Below are 26,700 nucleotides of genomic sequence, written 5' to 3' on the forward strand. Positions count from 1 at the left end.
GTACTGGGAGGCTTTGGGGAGAAGAAGAAGAAAAAAAGAAAATTGGCAATAGATGTTAGCTCAGGTGCCACTCTTTAAAAAAATAAAAGGAAACTACATTTGGACCATGACTGGGAGGAAAATGGACATTCAGGCTCCCTCTCCTATTGAACTGTTGAAACACAGCCCCAAATTGAGCAGCATATGTCAAAAGCACAATAATACGCAAAATAACATTACAAAGTAAAACTTTGTTATAGTTTTCACTTTACAAGCAGAAAAACTACACCTCTATATGCTTGTATTATACCAGGGGAAGCTTGCCATTTGTTTTTTCTTGCAAAGGACTATCTTTTCTCTTGACTTTTGAGATATTCATATTTCTTTTCCATTATTAAATGATGCAAATAGCAGATGACCCCTTCGCCTTTCTCTCTTCAGCCATCTTTTTTTTTTTTTTTTAAAGATTGGCACCTGAGCTAACAACTGTTGCCAATCTTCTTTTTTTGCCCCTGCTTTTTTCTCCCCAAATCCCCCAGTACATAGTTGTACATTCTAGTTGTGGGTCATTCTAGTTGTGGCATGTGGGATGCCGCCTCAGCATGGCCTGACAAGGGGTGCCATGTCCACGCCCAGGATCCGAACCAGTGAAACCCTGGGCTGCTGAAGTGGAGCGGGTGAACTTAACCACTCGGCCAGGGGGCCGGCCCCAGCCATCATTTTTAATCCTAGATTTACAGACCAGATTTTCAACTTGTCCCTCTTCTGTCAATTCTCTACCAGCATTTAAGTGATCAGTTAGATTATGCAAATGAGATCATTTATGGGATCACCCCAATCCTCAGGCTTCCCACTTCAGCCAGAAATAGATTCAAACTCTCTAGCATGACCTACAAGGCCAAATCCAATCTGACCCTTGCTTACATTTCTTACTTCATCTCCTACCAATATCCTTGTTTGTTACACTCCAGCTACACTGACTCTGTGTTTCTCAGCCATGCCAAGCTCATTTCTACCTCAGGGGCTTTGCACTTGCTGTTCCCTCTGCCTGGATTGTACCTCCCCCAGATCTTTGAAGGGTCGGCTCCTTGTTATGTTAGTATCTTTATTGTCTTTATTATCGTGCTGGTCTTAACTGGCCTCCCCATACACATCACAAATTCTCTCCTGGTCCAGGCTGATCTCATCCCTCTGCTTAATTTCCTTCCTAGCATCCACCTCTATCAGGGGTTCCTATACTGCTGCTGTCTCCACTTTTCGAGATGTAGCTTTATGGGAGCAGGGGCTCGTCTCTGTTCTTTAACATGATATCCCCAGTATCTACAATAGAACCCAACATAGGAGGTGCTCAATACATATTTGTTGAATTAATTAATGGCAATTGTTTTCATAAGATGCCCTTTCTTGGTAAATTAGAAAACATAGGTCATCCTTTGACAGTATCTAAACTTCGGGGGGAATAATTTACAGGTCTATAAAATCCCTAATTTCAAGATCCACTGCTTTTAAGACACCCTCTACAAAGCTCCAGCCTATTATTTTTATCCATCATGTTGAGATTTCATTTAATCACACAACATCAATAAATCAACAGCAGCATCTCAAATTAGTAGCAGGGAAGAGGAGATTTTAGGCAGTTTACCTCAATATTGATATAGGTTATTGTTCTTTTATCTCCCAGATGAATGAAGACAATTTCCCTTCACTTGACTCAGTTGATTTGAGCTAAAAGAAGGAGTCATTTTGATGAGTCTTGGGGAGTGCTTCTGGAGAAAGGCAAAATGTGAAAAAGATACGCAGAAGTGGGTCAGTGGGGGAAGCCATTGCTTTGGGGGACTAGAATTCAGCGTAGATGCACTGGACCCCTGTGAGGAGGGATACAAACTATAACATAGGAGAAAAGAAAAGAAGGTGGGAGGGCCTGAGAATCCAACCTCCTGGTTTCACAAGTTTTGCTCATGTCTTGGCCTGCCACATGCCCCTTTGATATGGCACCAATTTAAAAACGAACAAACTCTTAATATGGATGGAAGAAAGGGAGAGAGGGAGGGAGGGAGGAAGATGTGAGAGATAGAAACTGAAAAACAGGTAGAAAAAAGAGGTTAATAAAAAAAGTTTAATGATTAATTAGGTTAATAAAAGATCAAAGTTGGGAAGCTATTTGTGGCAGGAATGCAGATATAGCTTTCTGTTGAGTAAACTCAATACATTCACAGACTTTGGCAGACACTGACTACATTGTCACATTCCCAGGGAAGCTGACCCAGACCAGAATTTAGCTCCTTAACCTTAAAGCAAAGAAGCAAAATCCATATCAGACTCCACCCAGCTCTGCCTTCCAAGGGATTTGCATTGTTCTTATCAAACTCAAAAGTCTTCTCTCTCCCATTGGGAGTGGAAGTGGGGGAGGGGAGTGGTTTCAGGCCTTAGCACTGTTTTTAATATGAATCCAAGCTTTCTGACAACTCCTGATCCAACACGAAGAATACTTGGAGAGCATTCCCCTAAACAGGAAATGGGGCATTTCTGTGCCACAAGTTCACACTTGACTCTCACCATGTCTGTTTTTGCCAAAGAAGTGAACTCACACATGAGCATCTGAAAAGCACAGGAGCCTGAGTGCTGTGATAAGGAATGCTTATCTGCCAGGTATTAAAGATGAAATAAGGGCTCCTGGAATTTCGCCTTAACTTGCAAAGAAGGAGATTCTATTGTTCAGGTACTGCTCAGTGTAGAGTTTCAAGTTTTCTTAGAAACACAAGTGTTTGCTCTCAGGATAACTATGCTGTTTTCCTTTTGGGCTTGTCTGTACACCATGAAAACAGAGAAACCAAACTAATCCTAGTCCCTCCTGTTGGCTTCTTTGAAAACCTTGAGTGATTTCCAGTCCAAACCAGATTTGCCCAGGCTTCCATTTATGAATAATCCATTTATCACAGCATTCAAAACAATTTAGCAAGCCTGGGAAGAAGGCTGACGTGAGGGCTGGGGTGGGGTGAGGATGTGGGGGAGGCAACGAATCACATTACCTATACGCCACCCCTACCCCATGGTAAGATGACAGAGCGGCCGTCCACTTAACAAGCTGAATCCAGGGCCTACTTAGAAGAGTCCACTGCCATGGAGGAACATCCCTCCAGCTCCCAAGCTGGCTGTTTGGAAATCTGCATCACACTGTGACTATCCTGAGCAAAGATAATAAGTGCCGTCCCTGACAGTGCAAAATATAGAAAACATGACAACAAAAATGCAACGATTTCTTAAACTTCAAAGCATATAACAATGAAGAGAAAGTCTAGGGTTGGACTATAAATAAAAATGTGTACGCGATAAATAAGTACAAATATGTACTACACATGTACACAATTGAGCTTGATTTTATAGTTGGTATTGGGATAGGTGGGAACAGTCTCATGATCCTTTGGTGCCCTCATGGGAGGGGACCTGGGACAAAGGGAACCCAAAGGCAGATCATACCTATCTTTTCGGGGTCCTAGGCTTCGTGAGCTCATCTGCAGGCCCCATTTTATACGTGAAAAATCTGAGGGTCCTGAAAACTTAAGTGATTTGCCTAGAGTTGCACAGCATTGGGGAGCTGGGGCCTGGGTCTGGCCTGCGAGTGTACTTTTCTTTCTTCTTCCTCCTGCTGAGCAGGGCTGAAACACCTGATTGGAGGTGTGCCTACAAAAAGCAGAGGCAGAGAACCCCTGGTCTCTCCTCCATTCAAGAGATGTGGAGCACAGCAGTGCTAACATGGAACAGTAGACACGCTATTACCACTCTTACTGTGGATTTTTGGCTGGCATACATTTTGTGCTCTCTTTGCATGTAGTATGTGAATTTTTCCAGTTCTGTCTGAATGTTGTTTCATGGTAAACCCAATGGCCTCTGAGGCAGAAATAATTTCTCCTCTTTGAGACTTAAAGCTCCTCAAGGCCAAGGCCAGTGCCATCCACATTTCTGACTCACTCCCATACTGCAAATGTATGGAAACTAACACATCCTTGTTAACGCTTAAGAAGCTGACTGGAATTGACATCCCACTGACAGCTAAGGGGACAGGGAACATCGAAAGTCCTTATCATTTAACTTGGAGAGTGATAGATTATATTATCTGTGCACGATTCTCCTTTTCCTCCCATTCCCGCTGGTGGGAGAAGTATAAATCATTCCCCCCCACTCCTGCCCCGGTGATTTTGGGATTTGCCATGGAACTGGCTTTGACCAATGAAGCATGGGTAGAAGTCACCACATGCCAGTTCCAAGCAGAGCCTTTCTGCCTGCCCCTCTTGGGCTTCTGCCTCCCCATTGCAAACAATGTGCCCCCAAACAGCAGGTAGGGCTGCTACGTGAGTCTGGGCTCTGGGATAAGATGAGAGGAGCAGACCCAACCCATCCTGCAGCCTGGAATCAAGTCTAGCCAAGGCTGGCAGGGACCCAGCAGAGCCAGAGCTGACCTAAAGAGCCATGAATAAGGAATAAATGCTGGTTATAGTAGCTTTACTGCATTTGTTCTGGGTTGTCACCACAGCAAAAGCTAATATATAGAATCTCTCTTGAAAGCAAATTCTCCATATAGCCTGTGTGCTGTGAACTGTCCTCGGCCAATCTGGACACACAAACACTTAGGTTCTTTTTGATAGATAACGACATGGACCTAAGAAGTTTGATCTTATTACTGGATTATAATGAAAGCAAATCTCAGATCAGATGTTCCTAGACACATGTAAACATTAAACATGTGTTAGCCAGCAGGCATAAAAATGGTCCTTAGAATCTATTGCACAAGCAAAAGGAAGTCCCAGATCTCTGTCCTTTTAATGCTCCTCTCATCATCTGTCATGAAAGGTTTTCTAGAGGCGGACACCAAGACACCAAACATCCCAGAGACAGGAAGCTGTTGTCCTTTTAGCAGGCATGAGGCAAATAAAACTCTTTGTAACGAGGCCTGGGCAAAAGACTTATAGGAATGAAGACTCAGGTGCTATCCCTACAGAGCAAGTTACAGCCTTGCTAGATTCTTCAACCCTGTTCATGCCTCAGTGGCAAATACCTCTAAATACATATGTAACTAATCCATATATATCAAACACCTAATACCTTGATCTTCACCAATGAGACTATTGCTAAAATTTATCAAGCTAATTAGTAATTTACTAATTTCAAAAATAAAAACAGGGGGGCTGGCCCTGTGGCATAGTGGTTGAGTTTGGCACATTCCACTTCAGCAGCCCCAGTTCATGGGTTCAGATCCCGGGCATGGACCTACACCACTCATCAGCCATGCTGTGGCAGCAACTCACATACAAAGTAGAGGAAGATTGGCCCAGATGTTAGCTCACAGCTAATCTTCCTCAGCAAAAAAAAAATAATAAAAATAATTTCTGACATTCGCAAAACCTCAGGTATTAACAGTTACATGGCTGACCCACATGCTTGTAGAAGCTGGGCCTGGAGTGTGATTCACCACCCCAGGAATGAGGATTCCCAATTAGGGAATCTGATTGTCCCTGAAGTTGAAATTTAAGCTAGTAGCACATACATAAAATCATACCAATCTAAGGTATTTTGAAGTAAGTTGCAGACACTGTAGCATGAAGATGACTCTTCCTGCTTCACCTCCCAAAATACCCGGCCTTCCATACCTAGGGTTAGAGTCTTTCCTGCTGCGACAGGTTAACTGTGGAAACTAGCTTGGAGACTCTCCCCTTAAGTCAGGACTAGAGCAAAAACATGAAATAAAAGGAAGAAATATTAGGAGCCAGCTTTGATGAAATAGCAAGTGTTCGTGGCCTCACATCAAGCAGAGGAAATACAAGACAAGGAGTCTGATAGCACAGACTTGGCGTCAGAGACCAGAGGACATTGGTATTGTGCTAAAGTCAGCCTCAGACAGAATGTTCCTTGTCCTCCTCCTGCTGGGCGGCCAACAGGGGTCCTGGGGTATCTTGTTACAACTGTAATGTCCTGCCATGCTGTTATAAACACAACATCTATGTCACAATAATTACAAGTGTTCAAACACGTTTTCTATTTCATTAGTCTTGTAGAAATCACTCATTCTCTGACACTGACTGAGTACCTTCCTAGACAGCCGGTGTACTAGACACCAGAAAATGAAGTTCAGATAAGTCACAGACCTTGTCCTGGAGAAGCTCACAGGGTTACAGGCAGGAATTCTTAATCTGGGGCCCATAGCTAGGATCCATGGATGGGCTTAGGAGGTCTGTGAATGCTCTGAAAATTGAGGCCGTGTGTGTGTGTGTGTGTGTGTGTGCACTCGCTGTTCTAGGAAAGGGTCTATATTGTTCATCAGATTTCTAAAGGAGCCCATGACTCAGGAAGAGTGAATAAATGTGTGTTCATGGGAAAACCTGTAAGAGATGACTCTATAGTAAAAGAATTTACTTAGACTTTGCTGCAGAAGATCAAACTGTATGCCATATAAAAATAGACTTTTTATCACAAGGACCAGAAAACCCTTAGACAAAATAACTGGGATAAAGGAAGAGCTTATTTAAGAAATGTCCTCCTAACAGAACTAATGACCAATAAAAATGGCACTAGCAATGTTATAATGAAGGAAACTCCTTTATAAAAGTCAATCACAGATCCGATAAAGCAAGAGCTCAAGGTTGCTTTGAAACACGACTAAGTCCACAAGGTAATAGTAACAATTCCCAAGCCTCATTTTAATCCCCATTTGCCACTTCATGTCAAGTATGAAGTAGAGTGGGCAGAATTTATAGCCGTGATTTGACTGTCTACTGCTCCTTGTTGGCTCCACTGGCCTAGAGCATACATCAAATTTAAGATAATCAGTGCACAGGTAACAGGGACATTTCCTCCTCAAACTGTTGAAGCCTGTTCAGCAAAGAGTACAGCTGATGCCAATGAAATTTATGGCCCAAGAAGTTATATGCTATTCACTGTGTGGTTTTCATAATCCCTGCTACATCCCCATATATCCCAGTTTGAGAAGCACAGATTTAACCTCTCTGAGGTTCAGTTTCCTCCATACATTAAATGGGAATAATAATACCTAAATCAAAAGGTTCTTGGGAAGGTTAAATGTCCCTAAGTGGTTAAATCATATGACGTAATCATTATGCCTAGTACCGAGCAGGTACTCAATAAATGTTAGCATCTCCCCCATCCCAACCTTCCATTTTGGCATGTGCAAAGTGGTCCTCCCCACCTTTGATGTGCAGCAGCAGCATCACTGGGAACTTGTTAGAAATGCAAATTCTCAGGCTCACCCCAGACTAACAGAAGTAGAAACTTTAGGGGTGGAGCCCAAAAAGAGCATATTCCCAAGCCCTCCAGGCAATTCTGACAGATGCCTAACTGAAAAATCACTGATGTAGATAAGTGAATCTCAATCATGGTTCTACATTCAAATCACCTTGGATGCTCTTAAAAACTGTTGATCTTCAAATCTACCCCAGACTAAATCAGAATCCCCGGCATCAATAATTATAGTTACTAAAAGGTCCCGCAGGGATTTTGGCGATTTACTCTAAAGCACCAAGGGAAGTCCACTTCTCTCCCCTCCTGCAGTCTGCGATGGGTGCTTGAAATCCCACTGATATCGAGTCCTCCCCTCTGGATGCAGACCTGCCACACCACTTACCAGCTGTGGGACCTCGGGAAAGTTTCCTACACTTCTCTTAGCCTCAGTTCCTTCACCTACGAAATAGAGTAATAATCCTTACTGCATATTTCTATTTTCAGATGTGAGAACTGAAGCCCCAAGCCTTTGCCACTTGCTGCGTCACACACAGCAGTAGCAGTAAGATCAAGATCCAGCCTTTGCCATGTCCTCTCTGCTGGAGTCCTGGGTATGGGGGAGGGGAGGAGAAATATCTGGGGTCATGGGAGGGCTTTGGTAAACTTTATAACATTTTTGGCTTAAGTATTGGAAGGCAGGTAATCCCTGGGGAACGTGCCATCTAGAAAAGTGACTGTGGGACTTGCAGGACTCAGTGGGAGAGGTGTGGGGTGAGGAGGAGGATCAGCAGCAGGAAGGACAATGACGAATGGGTGTGCTCAAGGGTGAGCTCACCACTCTTTCCCACTCGGGCCAGTGGAGGGGCAGGCAGCCTTGGTCAGGACCCCTGGAGACTCGATTTCAGAGTAAAATTGAGACTAGGGCTTGAAGAAGTGAGGGCTGATACAAAACAGAACAGAGAGAAGAATGTCTGTATGTACTCCGGCCTAGTTGGAAGAGAGGGAGGGGGTCCCAGGGACAATGTAGCTTATTTTTCCTTCTAAAATCTATTGCTCTTGCTGGGTAAGGGTGGCATAAGCCCAATGATCCATTGGCTCAACAGTGTGGGAGGCCAGAAATGAAGTAAACTCCAGGAAAACTCAACTTTGGGTTTATGGAATCCATTATCTTTTTCTCTCTCTCCTCCCCCCGCACTTTCTCCATAATATACATACATTTCAGAATCACCACTTCTGCTAGATGAGAATGGGTATTGTCAACTGAGAAGGAGCTTCCAACTAAATTTCATTGCTCCTGCCTCCAGCTATCATTCACACACAATATCAGGGGATAAAATAATGGGGGGAAGTCAGCTAGCTCTGGACTGTGACCCATAATGGTCACCGTGTGCTGGCGTGAGCACTAGGCTCTGCCCCTCTTTTCTTTCCTGACACATTCTTCCTGATTTTGACCTTGGCCTTGGAACTCAGAAAGCTCAGGGATCCCATTAACGTGCTTTCTTCTCCAGTAATGCCTCTTCCCACCTTCTGTCATGATGACCAGACGTGACCACACTGTGACATGGGAGCTATTCCTATACTTAGGTTGGAAAAGTCACTTAGGTCAGTGAGAACAATCAAGAAACACTCAGTGAAGACTCTTTCCTTCACTTATTATAAGATAGAAGGAAATCTAGAAGCATATTTCTACTCCCTGCATTCTAAGACTTCGCTGGCATTCTTTTTTTTTTTTTAAATATTATAGAGGTCTTAAAGCCATTTACAGCAGAAAACTGGCTTTTATGACAGAGGTTATAAAAACAGAACAACTCCATAGTTGTAATCCCCAAATTATGACTCACTTTATTTAAATAAAATATTTGAGATTTCAAAATTCCAGCACAAACAAATAAACACTTTGGGTATCTACCACCTTGAAGTGTTTGCCTTCAGTGGGGAGGGAGAGAGAGGAAGGAGGTGGGAAGGAATTTGAAGAAAGCAAATATGAGATGCCTGCGAGCCTAGAGGGCATGTCTGAGGCCAGAGCCCACAGGGACAGGCCTGCCTGAAGGACACATGTAGAGTAGACTGAGTTTAAGTGGAAGCCGAGGCCAGCATGTGGAGATGCACAGTGGGGGAGAAGGAGCAAGTGTCAGAGCTCAGCCTGAGCTGGGGACACTAGTAGACAGGGAGGGTGTGGGATTCAGGCTGGAAGACTGGCAAAGCATCAGGAAGAGTGGGAGAGGTCCATCTTCTAGCAAGATTCTAAACAGCTTTCCTAGCTTCAGCTATGAGGTCCTAAAGGCAGGGGCTGGTCCCCTAAATCTAGCAAGACTGTAATACACAGAGCTTGCAAACAGAAGTCATAAGCCAGGCTAACTCTGTCCCTCAAATGTGCTTTGATTGGTCTCTACAGAGTTTAAAAAGAACGAGCCAATGAGGTCAGTGTATTGCATCAATGTCAATTTCCTGGTTGTGACATACGGTAGTTAAGCAACGTTAGAGGAAGTAAGAAGGAGGGTGTATAGGATTTCCCTGTATTATTTCTCACAATTACATGCAAATTTATAACTACCTCAAAACAAAAGTTTTAGAAAATGAGCTAACCTTTATAAATCATAAGATTTCATATAAAAATCCTATTTTCCAGCTGTTCTTCAAAAGTTAGATCTGGCAACACTGGGCCCATACCATGTTTCCACAATAACATGCTATCCCATCGTAGCAATCAGATGAAGCAGAGTAGCATCTGATTCCTGAAGACATGCATTAAAATCTTCTCTTTGCTCCATTATCCACCCAACCTGCTTCACTTATTTATGCTACTTGTCTGGTCCCAATGAACACCAGATTTTGTCCCACTGTTCTATAAAGACTGATGGAGTTTAAGGCTAGGTTCTTCAAGAGGTCATCTGAATTTGCACAATTTGTCTGGAGTTCAACATTGCGTCATGAATGAGAATACAAGGACACGACACTATCCTGGTTCCCCTTGGGGCTGTGAACATAATAGGTATCATTATAGTATTCTTCTACAGTCGCAGAACCACTTAGGATGGGTTCCAAGAAAAATCAATGACATACTAAATGTTGTGCTATTGCAATTTCTGTCATAACTCAGGAACCATATAAAATATAGTGAGTTCTTGAAGTCGCAAATGCTCTGAAATTATTTATGGAATAGGAATTAGGTAAGGCCTAATCTACTAAAACTGAAAATATCTAGACACATAGTTTAATTGGAATTCTGTATATATGCACACTGTATGATTCAAAGACAAGGTGTCATTCCAGATTGAGTCTGCCTTTTGGTTTTCTGAGGTTAAAACATTTTCCACATTAAAAACCTGTCCCCTTTGGTTTCCACATGGTAAATTGCTCAAGTGGAATCATTTACCCCAAAGGCAATGCAATGTTCCCATTATCACCAAGCAGCAAAGGGCAAAAAAACCAATGGGGTAAAGACAGGGAGGATGAATTGGAGTCATTCTTTCCTGCACCAAAAAAGCATGAAACTGACTCATATATTTAGGTCCATCTTTGTGTTTACTAAAATACACTTTGTGTAGTCTTTATTCTGCTCAATATATGGTCATCCTCCCTACCATACTCTCTTACAATTTTAGCTATGAAAATCACATTTCCCCCTAAGGAATCTATTGGGGTAGAATATCATAGCACACAAATTAATAATGGGGAGGAAGTATGATATTTTTACATATTCTTTAACCCACAAGTTAACTTATCAAGAGAGTCAAATTGCATTTAAAATTCAGGGGCAGATGTAGTTCCTGGCTAATGGTCCCTCAAGTGGCCTCTTATGTCAAGGATTCGCTGATAGGATTCTCTCATTCCTCCCTCGTGTTGAACTTTGACCCACAATATGCTCCCTTTATGCTGAGCTGTTTTCCAAATCAGTAAATATACAGACCAAGCTGCTTCTATCCATTACATCCTCAGATTTATTCAGTTTGGGTACACAGGTTAATTCAATCCTATAGTCCCCACTCATGCTGCCTCAGTTCATACTGGCAGAGGTGAGTTATTAATGTTGCCGTGTGCACTGTGTCATAGCCAAAGAGATTGTGTACCTGGAATTCCTTGCACAATGCCTGCAGTCAGTGACCTGGCTGTTGCCAGTGGCCACTGATCTGACCACAGCTTATGCATTTGGAAAACCAAACTATAAATGTGAAGTGCTCACTCTGCTGGATTGAAAGTAATGGCTATGACATCCAAACCAAGTCATTTTCTATGAAATATGGAATTGGCTTGTACTGTGTGGAGCATCAACTGGACTCTGCTATAAGGCATCTGGTGAGGCCATGAGTCCCCTCCAAGTTTTCTGCTGGACGTGTGTGACGGCCAGCTGGCAGAGCAGCTGCACGCCTAGCTCACTTTGGGAGCCAGCTGACCATCCCTCCCCCAGACAATACATTGAAAGGTCAAAGGGGCTCTGGCTCTTACTTTGAACAAGTGTGTTTGGTCACTAGGGGTTCCAGTGACCATTGGGCAGCAGAACACGCAAATAATTTGCAGCTTTCTTAATTAAGATAAACTCCAATCCCCAAATAGAGCTCCACCTCAAAGTGGTATTTTTATTTCTTATTCAAATATTTTGTTGCAACCACACATCCCCGCCTATATACAAAAGCTCTCTTTTCTAGACTTTTGAAAAAACTAGTTTTTCTTTCCGTTTTTGAAATTATAATACATTTATTCTGAATGGCTATATACAGATAATAGATCTACTATGATTGTGATTCCCAGAGATGAATTTATCTGATCAGAAGTAAAATACTATTGTGACTGATAGATTGCAAGCACCTTGGTTTGATTGTGAGAAATGAGATAAGTAAGTCAAACCAACAGGCGCATGGAGTGAAATAATTCTATTTTTCATTTAGAGCCATTTCTCTCCGGAACGAAGAGATCTCGGGTTTCTGTTTGGCGCTGATAAACCTTAGGTGTCTGCCACCTCTTCAGAAAATGGCAGGCTATTGTACCTTAAATAGATATCTAGAGGACACCTTCCTCTGAGCCAGGAGTCATGGGGGACCCTGGGTCCAGCAGGGAACAAGGCAGATGAGGTCCTTTCTTTCACTGAATGAAACTAGTGGACATTTCGTTCTAGTCAACCTTTCCTAGCAAACACATGTGTTCTGCTTTCCTAATTCCAAGATATGGGTGATCCCACATGGGCTTAATCGAGCAGCCCTTTAGATTTGTTTTTCAGAAATTACCTATCAGAATCAAGAGGAAAAATATATTTTCTGGAACAACGTCTTCACATTCTGAAAAAGCCTCAGGATTTCTGAGAATCTGGCACCTGTCAAGAGAAAAGAAGCTGTCGTCTGGGTTGTCTTGGTGAGAAGGATGCTAGCAAATGGAAACCAGGGGCTTCTTGAAAAGGCCCTGACTATGTCTGAAAGACCCGGGTCCCCCTCTGCTGTTACACTAGAGTTGTAGGGAACAGAGAAGATGTCCAATTTGGCATTGAAAGTAACCTGCTTTGGCATTATCCAAAAAAGTTAGTTTGGTGTCATATGGAAATAAACACATCCTACAGGATTTTTACAGGCTGTTTTTCTGTTTTTATCTCTCAGTAGGATTTCAGCTCAGCCAAGACTCACCATTCTTACTATGCTTTGGGGGAGAAACATCCCATGCCCCTGGATCAAATGAGTTTATCCTGGAGAAAACTCTAGTTTCAAAGCAACATGTAAATTCTCAAGTTTGAGAAAAAGGAGCCTTCAAGGGCAGCATCTTTTTATTTTACAAAACTCCTTTCACTGCCAAACATTTGGTTTTGCATGCATCGAAGGGTGGGGCAATGCTCAGAATTAGAGTGAGAAATATAAGTTCCAACAAAAGGGCGCTAGATACCCTGCTTTTAGAATGTTGCCTAAAATGAAAAACACTTTTCTTCTTAATCTTTTATGTGAATCATAAAAATATCTTTCTTTTTGCTCCATAGAGTATATTTTAAAATAAGAAGAATGTACTGTTTGGTTTTTGTTTCTTTTAAGGACCACATGCTCTTCCGTTTGACTCATTTCGTTTTTCTAATTATTGGCCCCGGACAGTAGGCACTTTGCTCGGAGCAGCCCCAGAGGATCCAGAAGGGTCGGCTCTCCCAGCATCTCATGATTTGTGACAACTCCAAATGGCAATTTCCCATTAACCCCGATTGCCATTCCCCCAGAAGGCATGCACTTCTCTCCCACAAGGTGAGCCAGCGGCACTCCTAAAGATGTCACAGCATGCAATCAACCTCCGACTCTCTTTCCCAGGTTGATTTTGTGAGCTCAGTAGGTCAGTCTGCCAACCAGCCGGCAAACTGCCTGAATGGTGGCAGGTGTCCTTCCCAGCAGAGAGCGAATTCTGCAGTGCACAATGTGGGAAATATGCTAATCCGAGGGGCTGGGATGGGAGCCCCAGGCTTTGTGACCTCTCATTCGAGAGGCCTCAGTGCACTTTTTACAAGATGGAGCTATTGTCCTCCTGGGCCTGCAACTGGAGGATTCAGAGGAGAACCACAATGTAGATCAAAGGATGGCGAAATAGGACCTAGGAGCAAAGGGTAAATGGCCCTGGTATTATTTCGCCTGGAGAAGAGAAGGCTGGAGGTGGAGTGGGTCGAGGAGGCCATAATGGTAGAAGAGCTATTATGTCGTCACTGTGGCCAGCTGTTCAACATTTTGAATGAGAAGAAAAAGAGTAGGGAAAAATGAATGTAAACTGCAAAGTGAGACATTTCTTTGAAATTTGTAAAAGAATTGCAAACAGTGAGGGCTGTTAAACACTAAAATTGGTGGCACGGGAATATATTTCTTATTTTAAAACTAAGATCTTTTCAAAATTCTTTTATTGAGGTCATCTTGGTTTACGACATTATGTAAATTTCAGGTGTACATCGTTATATTTCAGCTTCTGTGTAGACTGCATCGTGTTCACCACCAAAAGTCTGGTTTCCAAATGTCACCACACACTTGTGCTGCTTTAACCAAAACTAAAATTTTTTTAGTCAAGAGTTTTAAATGCAAACTTGCATGAATGCAAGGAGTAGATGGGAAAAAATTTGGAGGCCTACTTCACTTAAATATATGCAACACAGGATTTTGACCTTCACCAACTGCTCCTTACAACTGACATTTTCTCAGAGGATAACAGTAGAACCTGCTTCTCAGGACTTCTTAGACCTTGCTTTAATGCTTTATTTAGCTGAGATGGGAATTGTCTTTGTGGCAAAGTGACTGACAAGTATCTTGGGTGATGGGCATCCTGATTTTAGTTCTGCTGCTAATTGACTCTGAGACTTTGAACAAGCTCTGAATCTCAATTTCCTTAACTCTCAAAACAGGACAGTAGCTCTGTTCTACCTTGTACGACTGGAGGAATAAATTATAGAAAGGAATGGAAAGCACACTGAACCTAAGTATGTAGTAATTAGACTGTTCAGACCTCTGGGCTACTCCCAAATACGAAAATATGTGGTTCCCTTAGTATTGTTTTGATGAGTTACTCCCACACCAGTCCCCGTGTGAGAAAAAAGAAGGATCAGAGGGAAAAACAGAGAACCCAAGAGTTCAAGCTGGCATCAGTGCTGCTGTTTCATTCCTCTGCTTCCCAGGCCTGTGGCCCAACACCAGGTACAACTGGGTGGCACGTACCCGATGTGGTGGCTAACACACAGAGAGCTCTCATGGCTGGGCTGTGGTCTCTGCAGTGTTTGGACATTTCAACTAGAAATATTTTGCCATGAAATCCTCAAATATCAGAACTAGAAAACTCCTTTGCCCTTGGTACTTATAATAGATAAGTTGTAAATAAATAAAAAACAGGCAAATCAATAAATGCAAGTGTTTTAGTACAGTAATAAAGTGATGGAATTTTTTACGCCTAGAGTGAGTTCAGGCTGAGAAGATATTTGGTCACAGTGAAAGGAAAAGAAACCTTCTACACCTAGAATTCTATCTACCTGGGAAATAGCCTTCAAAAATGAAGGTAAAAGAAAGGACCCTTTCAGCCAAAAGCGGAGATTTTGTCACAAGCAGATTAGCATTATAAGACATGTGCCGGCCGGCAGTGTTGAGGGGACCCCCTGCCTGGTAAAGTTGTCATCAGTTGGAAGCTGTGCTGTTGTCCATTATGCATTCCACGCTGCTATCAGAGACAGAGCCCGAAACTAGGGCTGTCCCTGTGCAGTGCTAGAGTGTTAGAAGAAAGAAGACCCACTGAGCACATTTCATCCAGCCCCTTTACTTTCCAAATAGGAAACAGAGGGTTCAAGAAATGGGGCCAAACTAAGAATAATACAATTAATAAGGGAACAACACTGGCATTAACCACAAAACGTTATGGTCACCAAGTGACATGATTTACTCCACTTAAAAACCACAGACTGATCTCCAGTGGGGTGGAGATATGGTTCATAGGCATAGTTCATTTGGCCCACAAAGTAGATTAGAAAAATTTCAAAATTAATTGCCTTGAAAAATTAGAAGACATTATTAAGTGAGCTCATGTCCCTTACATGACCACAATCAGCTGGAGTTCCAATGTGTTCTGCCTCTTTTAGACAGGACATGTGCTCTCTACATGTACTCTGTAGATTGCCATAGTCATCACCACGCCCTAATGTCTCCATGACAACGAGGCCATAGGTGATTTGAAGTGAATCATCATGCCACACAGTTGCTGTGGAAATGGAACCATTTATTTCATTCATTTTTCTCATTTTCCTGGGCCATTTGAACATTTGATTTTGCAATCCCTTCCCTTCCATATGCTGCTTCTATTTTCCTAATTCGTAAGACACTCATGATTATTTCTTCAAAGAGCAAACAAAAAATAAAATGTCTATATGCATGCATGACACACACGTGATCCCACAGTGATTATGTGTATAGAACTCAAGATATATAAATTCACAGAAGCCAGTATAGGAAGCCAGTTTATTTTACCCACTTTTGCATAAGACTTTAAGTATTATCAAAGATCCCCTTGATTGCACTATTTCAAAGGAGAGTAATGACCACTTTGCCATTTCCCTCAAGTTCTGCTAGCTAAGGTGGGCTCCCTCAGTATTTTCTACTGTATTTTTCTAGTATTTTCTACTGTGCCGTCTCGTAACTTCTCAGGAAGATGGGGTGGGAGTATCTAGTTTTATAACTATATCAAAAAGATTAGATAGACACACATGTCTAAAAAAGCTTGTACATGAATTTCATATTAGTATTTATTATTCATAATAGCCCAAAAGTAGAAACAACCTAAATTTACATCAACTGATGAATGGATAAATAAAATGTTTTATATCCATACAATGAATATTACTCGGCAATTTAAAAAATGAAGTACTGACACATACTATAGCATGGATGAACTTTGAAAATATTATGATGAGTGAATGAAGCCAGTCACAGAAGATAACACACTATATAATTCTACTTATAGAAAATGTCCAGAATAGGCAAAATCTATAGAGGCAGAAAATAGATTAGTGTTGCCTAGGACTGGGGACATTGGGAGGAAATGAGGAATGACCGCTAGTTGACATGAAGTTTCCTTTTTTCAATGATGAAAATGTTCTAAAATTGATTATGGTGATGATTGTACAACACTGTGATTTTCCTAAAAACTATTGAACGGTACACTTTAAATGGGTAGGTATTATAGTATGTGAATTATAGCTCAATCAAGCTGTTGTTTAAAGAAAGTTAAAACAGAATAAGCCATCAGAAACTGGGAAAGGGAAACTAATATTTTAGAGGGAACTGCTAAAGGCCAAGCAGACTCCAGTGTGCTATATATATATATCATTTTACTCAAGTCTCACAGCAACCTGCCAGTAGGTTTCATTTTGCCCATTTCACAGATGAAGAAATAGAGGCTCACAGAGATTAATCTGCCTTAACCAGTCACTTACTAAGCTGAGATCTGAACCCATGTCAGTCACCCAACATTTTCTCCCTCTCTAAATGACAAGGAGCTAAATAGAGACTTCTTGCCTTGGCTGTTTCTTATTGCTGCATGTGACTATTTAATTATGAGCAGGACACTAGCTTTTCTTAAAAGCTAACCTGAGACATGCCAGCTGATTAATCAGTCTCTCTAAAGTCAACTGGGGCCCTTTTTTTCAAGGTGACACGTCCCCTTTTCTAAATGCAGAGCTAGACCTGCTTAAACCATTTCTCTGTCTGCTGTCTGTTGGCATTTTCTCACTTACTCAGTATTCTCCTTGAACTCACCTCAGCTTGCTCCTTCATTCCATATTAGAGCTTAAAACATGCCTAATGTACCTCTCCCTCTCCCACTCACCCCTGCATATATAAAGCATCAGATGATCCAGGTAGCACCAAACATGTTTATGACCTCCTAATTCTATTGCTGTGCCTGTCTCTAATCGTTAGCATCAAAGAATACACAAATGAATTCACAGGGACAAATTCCTCAACCAAGCATTCAAAACACACGCACCAGCATCCAACTTCAACCACTTTAAGAAGTTACAGTAAAGCACAAGTTGTTTGGAGTATGGTAAGCTGGGGTGAGGGGAGACAGATTCAAATAGAACTCTTGCTCCTTGCCTTAAATGAGGATCAGCTCGAGCTGTATATGAATGGGCAGCCAGCAGAGAACGTCTGGGATGCCAGCCATCTCCGAGCCACAGGCTTAGAGTCTGCATTTACTCACATCACAATCCATTATCTTCCCAGCCAGGCTCCAATCCTTACCTCTACTGAAGCAGAAGCCAAGTGCATCAGCGAGTGACCTCGCTGGGTCATCAGGACCACTGCAGCCACTCACTTTGGCCCCTTACAGGCTCAGCTCTCTGATCTGACAGCCACAGTCAGACTTTCCTTTCCTTTTTCTGAGCAGTGCCAGTGTGCTTCCTCCCGCCTGTCAATATTTAACTACCCTGTCAAGTTACATTACATCACCTGCACTAAATCCCACCCTGGCAATAGCTGAAGGGTGTGCCTGCTCTATTCAATTCACCTCAACTAACCTTTATCAAGATCCTTCCGTTCATTCATTTCTTTCAACATGTATTAAGTGTCTACTGCATCTGGCACTAGAGACACAGAAATGAAAGATCTGATCGCCGGAGTCTAGTTGGGGAAACAGATAAGGCAATGTGGTATGTGCTATGATGCTGGAGCACAGAGTACTGGGGAGTCTCCCACTCCAGGCTGGCTGCTGAGAGATGAAGTGAAGGAGAACAGAGAATTTCCAAAGATGGTGACACACAAAGTGACATCTCTAATGGGCCAACCTAGATCTGGGAAGACACAAGGATGACAAATATATGGCCTGTGTCCTCAAGGAGCGTAAACTCAACCCAGAGAGCTCTATCATTCCCCAAACTAGCAGGATTGCCTATATAAGTGCCACAGGCAAGGTGCATTTAAAATATTAGACCAAAGAGAACAGCTATTTCTCATTTTTTCTTGATGAGTTGGATCATCTGCTATTTCTAAGAAGGAACATTTGAACAAAGATATCTCAACAGCAAAAGCTGACTGCAGCCTACTGGTCTCTTGGTATTTCAAATATGGGTGATTACTCAGATCTTTGAAATAGCAGATAAACCTAGTGAGTAAAGAAGATTGCCTGAGGCCCATTTTCAACACCAGGGAAAGAAGAATTCAGGTAACAGAGTAACATTCTTCTCTGGTCAAAGGAATTAATCTGGGACAAAATGGCTTGGCCAGAGATAAATAGGGACCTGAGACATACCCTTCTAATCTCTCCTTGATTTTTTAACGCAAAATTTCCTGACACTTAATGAATGGTTGATGGCTCTTTTAAATAGTAAGTATAGACTTTCAGAGCCCCTGGGCAATACTAAGCTGGGGTCTTTAACTCTAGCTATGATCAGAAACTTCAAAATCTACCCATTTCAGGATTTTTCAAAGTTTGAGTTTACTACCAAAACACGGCTCTCAAACATGCCCACACAATCCCTTTTCTACCAAAACTTACTTCAGCTTCCTGTTCCAGAGAACAAAGACGCCCATTTATGTGTGAACGTTCAAAGGACCCCACCATTGGGGAAAGTAAGAGGCTGCCATGGAAAGTGCTGGATTATTTGAATTGCAAATCACAACCCGGGGATCTCAATATATCTCATTTGGAATATGTTCCAAGCTCAAGAGCATCTCTGCGTGGAAGCAGCTCTATTAGTAAGTATCCCAGGCAATTTTCCAGTTCCACATGTTCACTTCCCCAAGTGTTTCTAAGAAGAATGTTTACAGTCTGTTGCCATATTTTACTACAAGGTATTTAGGATTTTGACAAATACTAACTGACATCGCCACCATTCCAGTGAAAGCTGATGACCCACATCTAATGCCTACTACTTTGTTGTGGCTGAAGACATTTTTTAGTCAGTCAGTGATTATAAGCAGAACACTGCTCCAGACCCCTTGTCCTCTAAGCACAGCTTAATCTCAGCCTTAATAAATCCACTTCGCATGTTGAATCATCACACTCAAGCTTGTTCTTTTTTTAAACCAAGACTTCTTCAGAACCTTTTTTGCTTAATAACACATAACACACTTGGCATTAAGGATATTATACATTATTAATGGAACAATTGTTACTACTAATTGCCAAATGCCCAGGGATTTCTGGATCCAATTAGAATGGATTTGTGTCATTTATCTCGCAGTCTTGCCGGAAGGATGAGGTGCTATATGACCTTCATGTGTTTTTAAAAGCAATTGTAGTAAATTTTAGCAAAAGCGAGGTAAGTTTTTTAAATAATATCATGCATGGTAAGATAACTAACTAACATCTCATGGAAAATAACACCTGAAATAAATACATTTCAGATGTAAATCATGAAGAAATTCAGTTTTCAAAAGACAGAAAATTTAAAATGTATCCTGTTTATCTCTCGTGTATCCAGCTTTACAAAATAGAAGAGAGAATTTTTGTTTTGTTTTTAATAAGTCATCTTAAACAGAAGATCCAAAATAAAACTAATTGCCCCAAAGCCAATTTAATAAATATTCCTCTATTTTAGAAGGCAAATGGCATTGTGTACTCATAATGAGTATAGATAAAGAACTTGAAGGCTCAGTCAATATTATGTGACCCTGGGCCAGGCACTTCATCCCTGTGATGAGGATCTAAGCCTGCCTACCTGTTATGAGGAATAATTAAGGAAAAACGATTGGTTGTTTAAGATACACATCAATACTCATGTGTGTCAGAGAGTACTGTGCCTTTAAAACAGTCACTTGGGGAGTATAGAACATATTCAAGGTCACAGAAGAGTCTTTCTAATGCTGTTATTAACTATCCCAATTTGCCCAGGACTGGGAGGTTTTCCAAGTATGACATGGAGTGCTAAAATCAGGAAAGTCCTGGGCAGTCCACAGATCAGCCACTCAACCTGCTATTACTCGGATCATGTTAGAACTCCATCTTGGGAACTGACGTCATATTATATGATGAATTATTTTGCATCTTGTCTGAGCCAACAAATTCTGATTCTTTAGAATTCAGTTGACTTTTTGAAACAAATATTTACAGCCAAGTCTAAGAAATAATATGGATTTTCAAGTTGAATGAAAAGTTTGACGTAAAAAATGAAATGTGTACACCAATTATAGAGATTTCCTTTTTTGATGGTCTCAGAAACTAAATCCAAAAACAAAATTAAAAAAAATCCCAAAGGACCTTATAACCTTGCTACGCAAAGTGTAGTCCACAGGATGAGCAATATTAGCATCACCTGAGAAATGTACAAACCTGGCCCTCCCCAGGCCTCCTGAATCAGAATCTGTATTTCTACATACTCCCTGGGCGGCTCGGAGGCACGGACGTGACAGTCTGAGAAGCCCTGTTTTAGAATTTGTTTAAGCCTCAGGTAAGAGGGAACAAACCTTCACAAAAACGTTTGATAGAGTTATAAAAATAAAAACATTTCTGCAATTCAAAGCATCTTGACCAAGAAAATGAAAGGCATTATTGTAATTTATGTTTTCTGTGTCTTGTGACTTTTAACTTCATAGTCGAGGAGGCCATAAAATGTAGTTAAATTCTAAACGAGGCCAATGATTTGATGGTTTTCCTACAAGGAAGCCTTTAGGATGCCGAGATCCACATCAAAGGGGAGAGTCAGAGTGTATGGGGATCCCCTCTGGGCGCACAGTTGGCGGGGGTCACCATCCTCTGTTCCTAGCATCTCCCTGAGTAGGGGATCGAACCTGGGGTAACTCCTAGGTTTTAGGTTTACAACTGAAACATCAGTGGGCAGGGGAAGAGTGGAGAAAGAGCAAGTTTCTGACCTACAGATCAAGAGGTCTATTTTGGAATAAGAAACACCTACGTGGAGATGAAGTTGGTGTTTGTACATACTAGTCTGGGCTAAGCAAGTTATAAAACAGTATGTATATGGTTCCTCTTTATAAAATAATTTGGGAAGCTGTCAGCATAGGGAATGTATCAGATAATAAGGGGATAAAGGATTTAATGGAAGAGAGTATTTCAGGCCTAGAGGGCAGTGGAAACTAATGCTCTGCGGCAAAAGGGAGAAAGGGGGAAATAAAAAGTAATAAGCAAAGAATAACTAAAAGCTAAAGTGAAATCTAAATGGATGCCAACAACATATAGTGAATTGCAACAATATAAAAGCTAAAAAACTTTCTTTCCTGAAACAGAAGATGAATATTGTAATGGCAAATACACTAAGAGTCTAAAACCAACATTCTAAGTATATCAAATGGGGAGCCAGAAGGAGATTGAGAACAAAGTTTTTACTTGTGTGTATATAAGTAGATAATTTGTATGCTATGAGCAGAAGATGCATAGTCTTCTTTTATGCCCATGGGATGTAAATTTACAGAAAATTATGTAGTATGTGGCCACAAAAAAAATAAATCCTTAAAGTGAATGAGGAAAGGACAAAAACACACAAAAATCTAAGAGTTTTTAAATTAAAAAACAGTCTTCTCACTAAACCAAGGATCAAAAATGCAATAAAAGTACGAAGTGCAGGTTATTCAGACATAAGCACAGCAGTCAAGAATACTTCATACCAAAACTGGGATGCAGCTAAGCTCAGAAGAAAATATATAGCCTTAAACGTTTTTATTTCAAAAAGAAAGAGTGAAATAAATGAATTAAATATTCCTCCTAAGGCATTAAAGGACCCAAGAAAACAAACTTGAAGCAAAGAGGATAGGAAAAACCCTAAAATACATTGGCCAGTAATCAATTTATATATTAATTGATTCAACAAATATTTATTGAACAGTGACTAGGAGTTGTTTTTTGTTGTTGTTTCCTTGGTTTTTGCTACTCTTCTAGATTCAGTGAATGTGGCAGTGAATAATACATAATAAATAGATGGATAAAAACTTAATGGATAAATAATTGATGTAGGTATCCACCCTCAATGACGAGGAGTATAACTCCCTACTCTCTAAGGTCAATATGGAAACAGGGTGGAAAATAGTAACTTCACTGTGGAGAAACCTGACACACACTCCCTCAGCCAGGTGATCAAGGTCGACATCAACAGTGATACATCAGGTTGATAGCATGCACCCTTGAGTTGACGTGATGAAAATGGCATGTTACCTCTGTGGTCTTCCTCCCCTAAACCCATAACCCCAGTGTAATCATGAAAAGACAAGGTTCAACAGAGTAGCAGCCTACAAATTGCCTGACCAGTATTCCAAGAAAAGACTGAGAAACTGGTCACCAAGAGGAGCCTAAGTAGACAGGATAACTAAATATAAAGATGGTATTCTGATAAGCTCTTGGAACAGAAAAAGAACATTAGGTAAAACTAAGGAAATTTGAATATAGTATGATCTTTAGTTAATAATAACGTATCATCAATTATGAACAATGTACATACTAATGTAAGATGCTAATAATAGAAGAAAATGGATGTGGAGTATATGGGAACTCTCTATACTACTTTCTCAATTTTTTTTGGAAATCTAAAACTGTTCTAATAAACTCTATTTGGAATTTTAAAAATAAACAGATGATTTCAGATAGTGATGCAAGTTATAAAGAACATAATATGGGGTAAGGCAAAGGATGTCCTGGGATGGTATGGTGATCAGGAAAGGTGAGCAGTAAAGATTTCTTTGGGGCATTGGAGCTGAGGCTTTCATAAGGAGGGACGGAGAACCATGCGAAAACCTCAGGATGATGTTCCAGAGAGAGGGGAAACATCAAAACTAAAAAGCAAGAAGCAAACAAGGGATGAATTAAACTGAAAACTGGTTATTTGAAAAGACAAATAAAATAAGCAACTCTCTGGCATCCGGATCAAGGCAAAAAGATAAAAGCCCCGCAACACAAAGACTAAGAAATAAGACGTTGATGAGCAAGAAAGTAACTTGAAAAAATGAGATTATATGCAATTCACTGACATTGCAATAAGAACTGAAAACTTTTCAAGCAAAATGTAAATGACTAAAAGTAATATAAGAAGTATAAGGCTGAAGAAAACAAAAGCAAATAAAAATGTTGCTACAGATCTATTGTTTTAAAATAAACAAATATGGTAATTTTATCAAATTTTTTTTGATTGGCACCTGAGCTGACATCTGTTGCCATTCTTCTTTTCTTCTTCTCCTTCTTCTCCCCAAAGCCCCCCAGCACACAGTTGTATACTCCAGTTGTGAGTGCCTCCAGTTCTGCTATGTGGGACGCTGCCTCAGCATGGTCTGATGAGCGATGCCACGTCCGTGCCCAGGATCTGAACCCGCAAAACCCTGGGCCACCAAAGTGGAGCGTGCAAACTTAATCACTCAGCCATGGGGCCAGCCCCTAATTTTATCAAATTTTAATAGAAAATTCTTATATAATTTAAACTGTCCCAGAGAAAAGAAAGAAATGAAAAGTTTTACAGTTAACTTCATTAAACCAGCATATCCTAACACTAAAGTCTGATAAAACTAACATAGAAAAAGAAACTTTAACTTCATTTATAAAATTAAATGTATTTTAAATAGGGTGCTAGCAAACTGTATTCAGCTTTGTAATAAAATAAACTATGACCAGGCATAGTTTATTTTAGTTATGTGAGGATGAATCAACATTTAAAAAATCTATCAACTGAATTTATATTAACAAATTAAAATGAAAATATGTGATTATATCCTTAGGTGCTGAAAATCATTTACTATGATTTTGTGAGAACTCTTGACTTTAAGTAAAATAAACATCAAAGGAAGCTCCCTAAGCATGACAAAGTCTTTACCAGAAACCAATACAAATCATAGTCACATTCGAGTTGTAAGTAAAGATGTCCTCTATCACTGCTACACTTTTCAACATTGTTTTAGAGCAACCAGCAGATGTAACAAGATGTGAAAATGAAATACATGATACAAATGTTGGAAAATAATACATAAAAACAATAATTACTCACGGAATTGTGTATATCTGGAACATTCAAGAAATAAGAAAATCTTTTAGAAAATTAGAAACTATATTAAGGCAACTGAAAATAAGATAAATATTTTTAAAACAGTGCTTATTTATACTATACAGTAACAGGAAAAAAATTAAAATCTCAAAACTCTTTTCTTTGAGAGAGAAAAAGAAAATCTGGCTACATAATGTTTTGATTCATCTTGGAAATAGTTTTATTTTTTAGAGTTCCTTGAATTCCGGTATCTGGTTCTGCTAGGATGCCCAAGTGTCAATGAGAGACAGGAGAAACGAGTACTGCATTTGACAGAACTTCAGAATATTGAAATAACAGTTCCCAGAAGGCAAATTTTCACAGAACCCGGCTTTTCTGGCAAGTTGGTTAGACCCACTCTCCATATTTCCTATGTTTAAACTGGATGTTTCAAGTTGTCTTCAGATCTATAATCTACTTCCAGCATAGGATTGATTACTGTATGTTGCTGTGACATTTTAATCACCTCCCACTCCCACCCCTGGCCCTTTCCAGGTGGAAAAGGAGAGATCCACTTCCAGGGTACACAGTTTGGAAGCCCAAAGGCTGCTTCTTTGATGTGGCTTTTTTGTTTCACTGACTCTTTCTTAGAGAAAACATTCTGAAGTTGTTGAAAAGATCAGCTGAGATCTCCACAGTGGTAAGCGATAACATGTTGCTTTACAAAGCTGGCAGAAGCAGAGAGACACTGAGAACCAGGCCAACCTGGTTAGTGAGTGGTCTTTCTGATAGCAGACCAAGGCTAGCATCTGTGTATAAATGAGAAGACTATTTTATTTTTTAGCAATCATACCTACACCTCAGAAGCAAGTGTTTCTTCATGATAGTGATATCAAATGGGAGGAGGGGGGTGGAGGTGATACTCATAAATAAGTAAGTGAGGGGGAATAAAACAAGTTCCCTTGATCATTAAAACAAGAAACAAGCAATAAGTTTGCCATGAAAATGAAGAGAAGAATGAAATCCACTTATGTGAAAATAAAAATTAAGAAAACACAACCCCAAACTCAAGAATTGCTAGTGATTCATAACTCTGTAAAATCATCCATATAAGAAAGCGTCCTGTTTAGAAGAAACAAATTTGTTTCCCTCTGAAATATACACATTTGCCAAACACTTGGAACAGATAAATATCCAAATCATGGAAGTTACCATTACATCATTCCTTAACCTTTGCTTCAATATCTGCAAATTAGGTTGAAAAGCGAATTTTTATTTTTTTAGCGCCTAATGTTGCCCTTTGTCACAGCAAGAGCTCATTAAACTTTGAAGAGGGAACATCACGGTTTACAGTCGAACTGCAGGACTAATACTACCCCATTATCTGTATCATGCCACAAACTTAGCATCATTATAGTTTCATGAAATACAATAAAACTTGCTCATCAATTATTCATATTCTGTTTCTAGTACACAGGATTAAAAAGGATAACAACACATACATGAGAGAAGCAGCAATGCTGGTACCCTAAAGACTAAGCTACATCAACAGAAGACTAAGCTGAGCTTAAAACCCTTGGCTTTCAGATCTCCTAATAGCATTGATCACTTGAGTACTCTGAGGGTTCCACACCTTCCTTCCTACATGGGGCTCCAGTGTTCCTATTGCCTATTGTTGCTATTAACCCACAGATACACACAAGATCAAGGTCATCCATCCTGCACACTGAGTCAGCTCCAAAGATAAGTCTGTCAAGTAGCATGTTTAAGGCAAATCTTTAAACAATCAAACTGGCCCTCCTAAATACCTGGCTGTGAAGCTGGCATGTTAATTTCACTAATAGCTAACTCCCCTGCCGCACCATAAGCTTCATGGGTTCTGTAGCAAACAGTAACTATTCTGTTCATCAGTGTAGTCTCAGAACCTGAAACAGAGCCTGGCACATAGAAAACAATAAATATTTGTGTTGATTAGATCATGATACAAGTCTCTCCACTTTATGCATCTGTAAAATGGGGTTATTATAATATCTGTAACCATTTCTGCATTGCTGGGCATTCTAGTTCCTTCTCATATTGCAATATTTTCCACATTGTTGTGATAAACATCTTTATTCATATAA

General features: G+C 40.5%; 1 protein-coding gene across 14 annotated transcripts in view; it reads right to left on the reverse strand.

Moving 5' to 3' along the window:
* The window catches only part of NCKAP5 (NCK associated protein 5), a 917,518-nt gene that overhangs the window by 680,737 nt on the left and 210,081 nt on the right, over nucleotides 1-26,700 (reverse strand). For 3 of the 14 annotated variants that reach the window (XM_070581225.1, XM_070581216.1, XM_070581222.1), the window contains exon 1: nucleotides 17,928-18,114. The exons of the other annotated variants lie outside the window; for them this stretch is intronic. In XM_070581225.1, the coding sequence (XP_070437326.1) occupies nucleotides 17,928-17,978 (51 nt within the window). In that variant the 5' untranslated portion in view covers nucleotides 17,979-18,114. Of the gene's footprint in view, nucleotides 1-17,927; nucleotides 18,115-26,700 lie in introns of those variants that run through there. 14 annotated transcript variants of the gene reach the window in all.

This window comes from Equus przewalskii, chromosome 17 (genome assembly GCF_037783145.1).
Source record: "Equus przewalskii isolate Varuska chromosome 17, EquPr2, whole genome shotgun sequence".
Classification (NCBI taxonomy): Eukaryota; Metazoa; Chordata; class Mammalia; order Perissodactyla; family Equidae; genus Equus; species Equus przewalskii.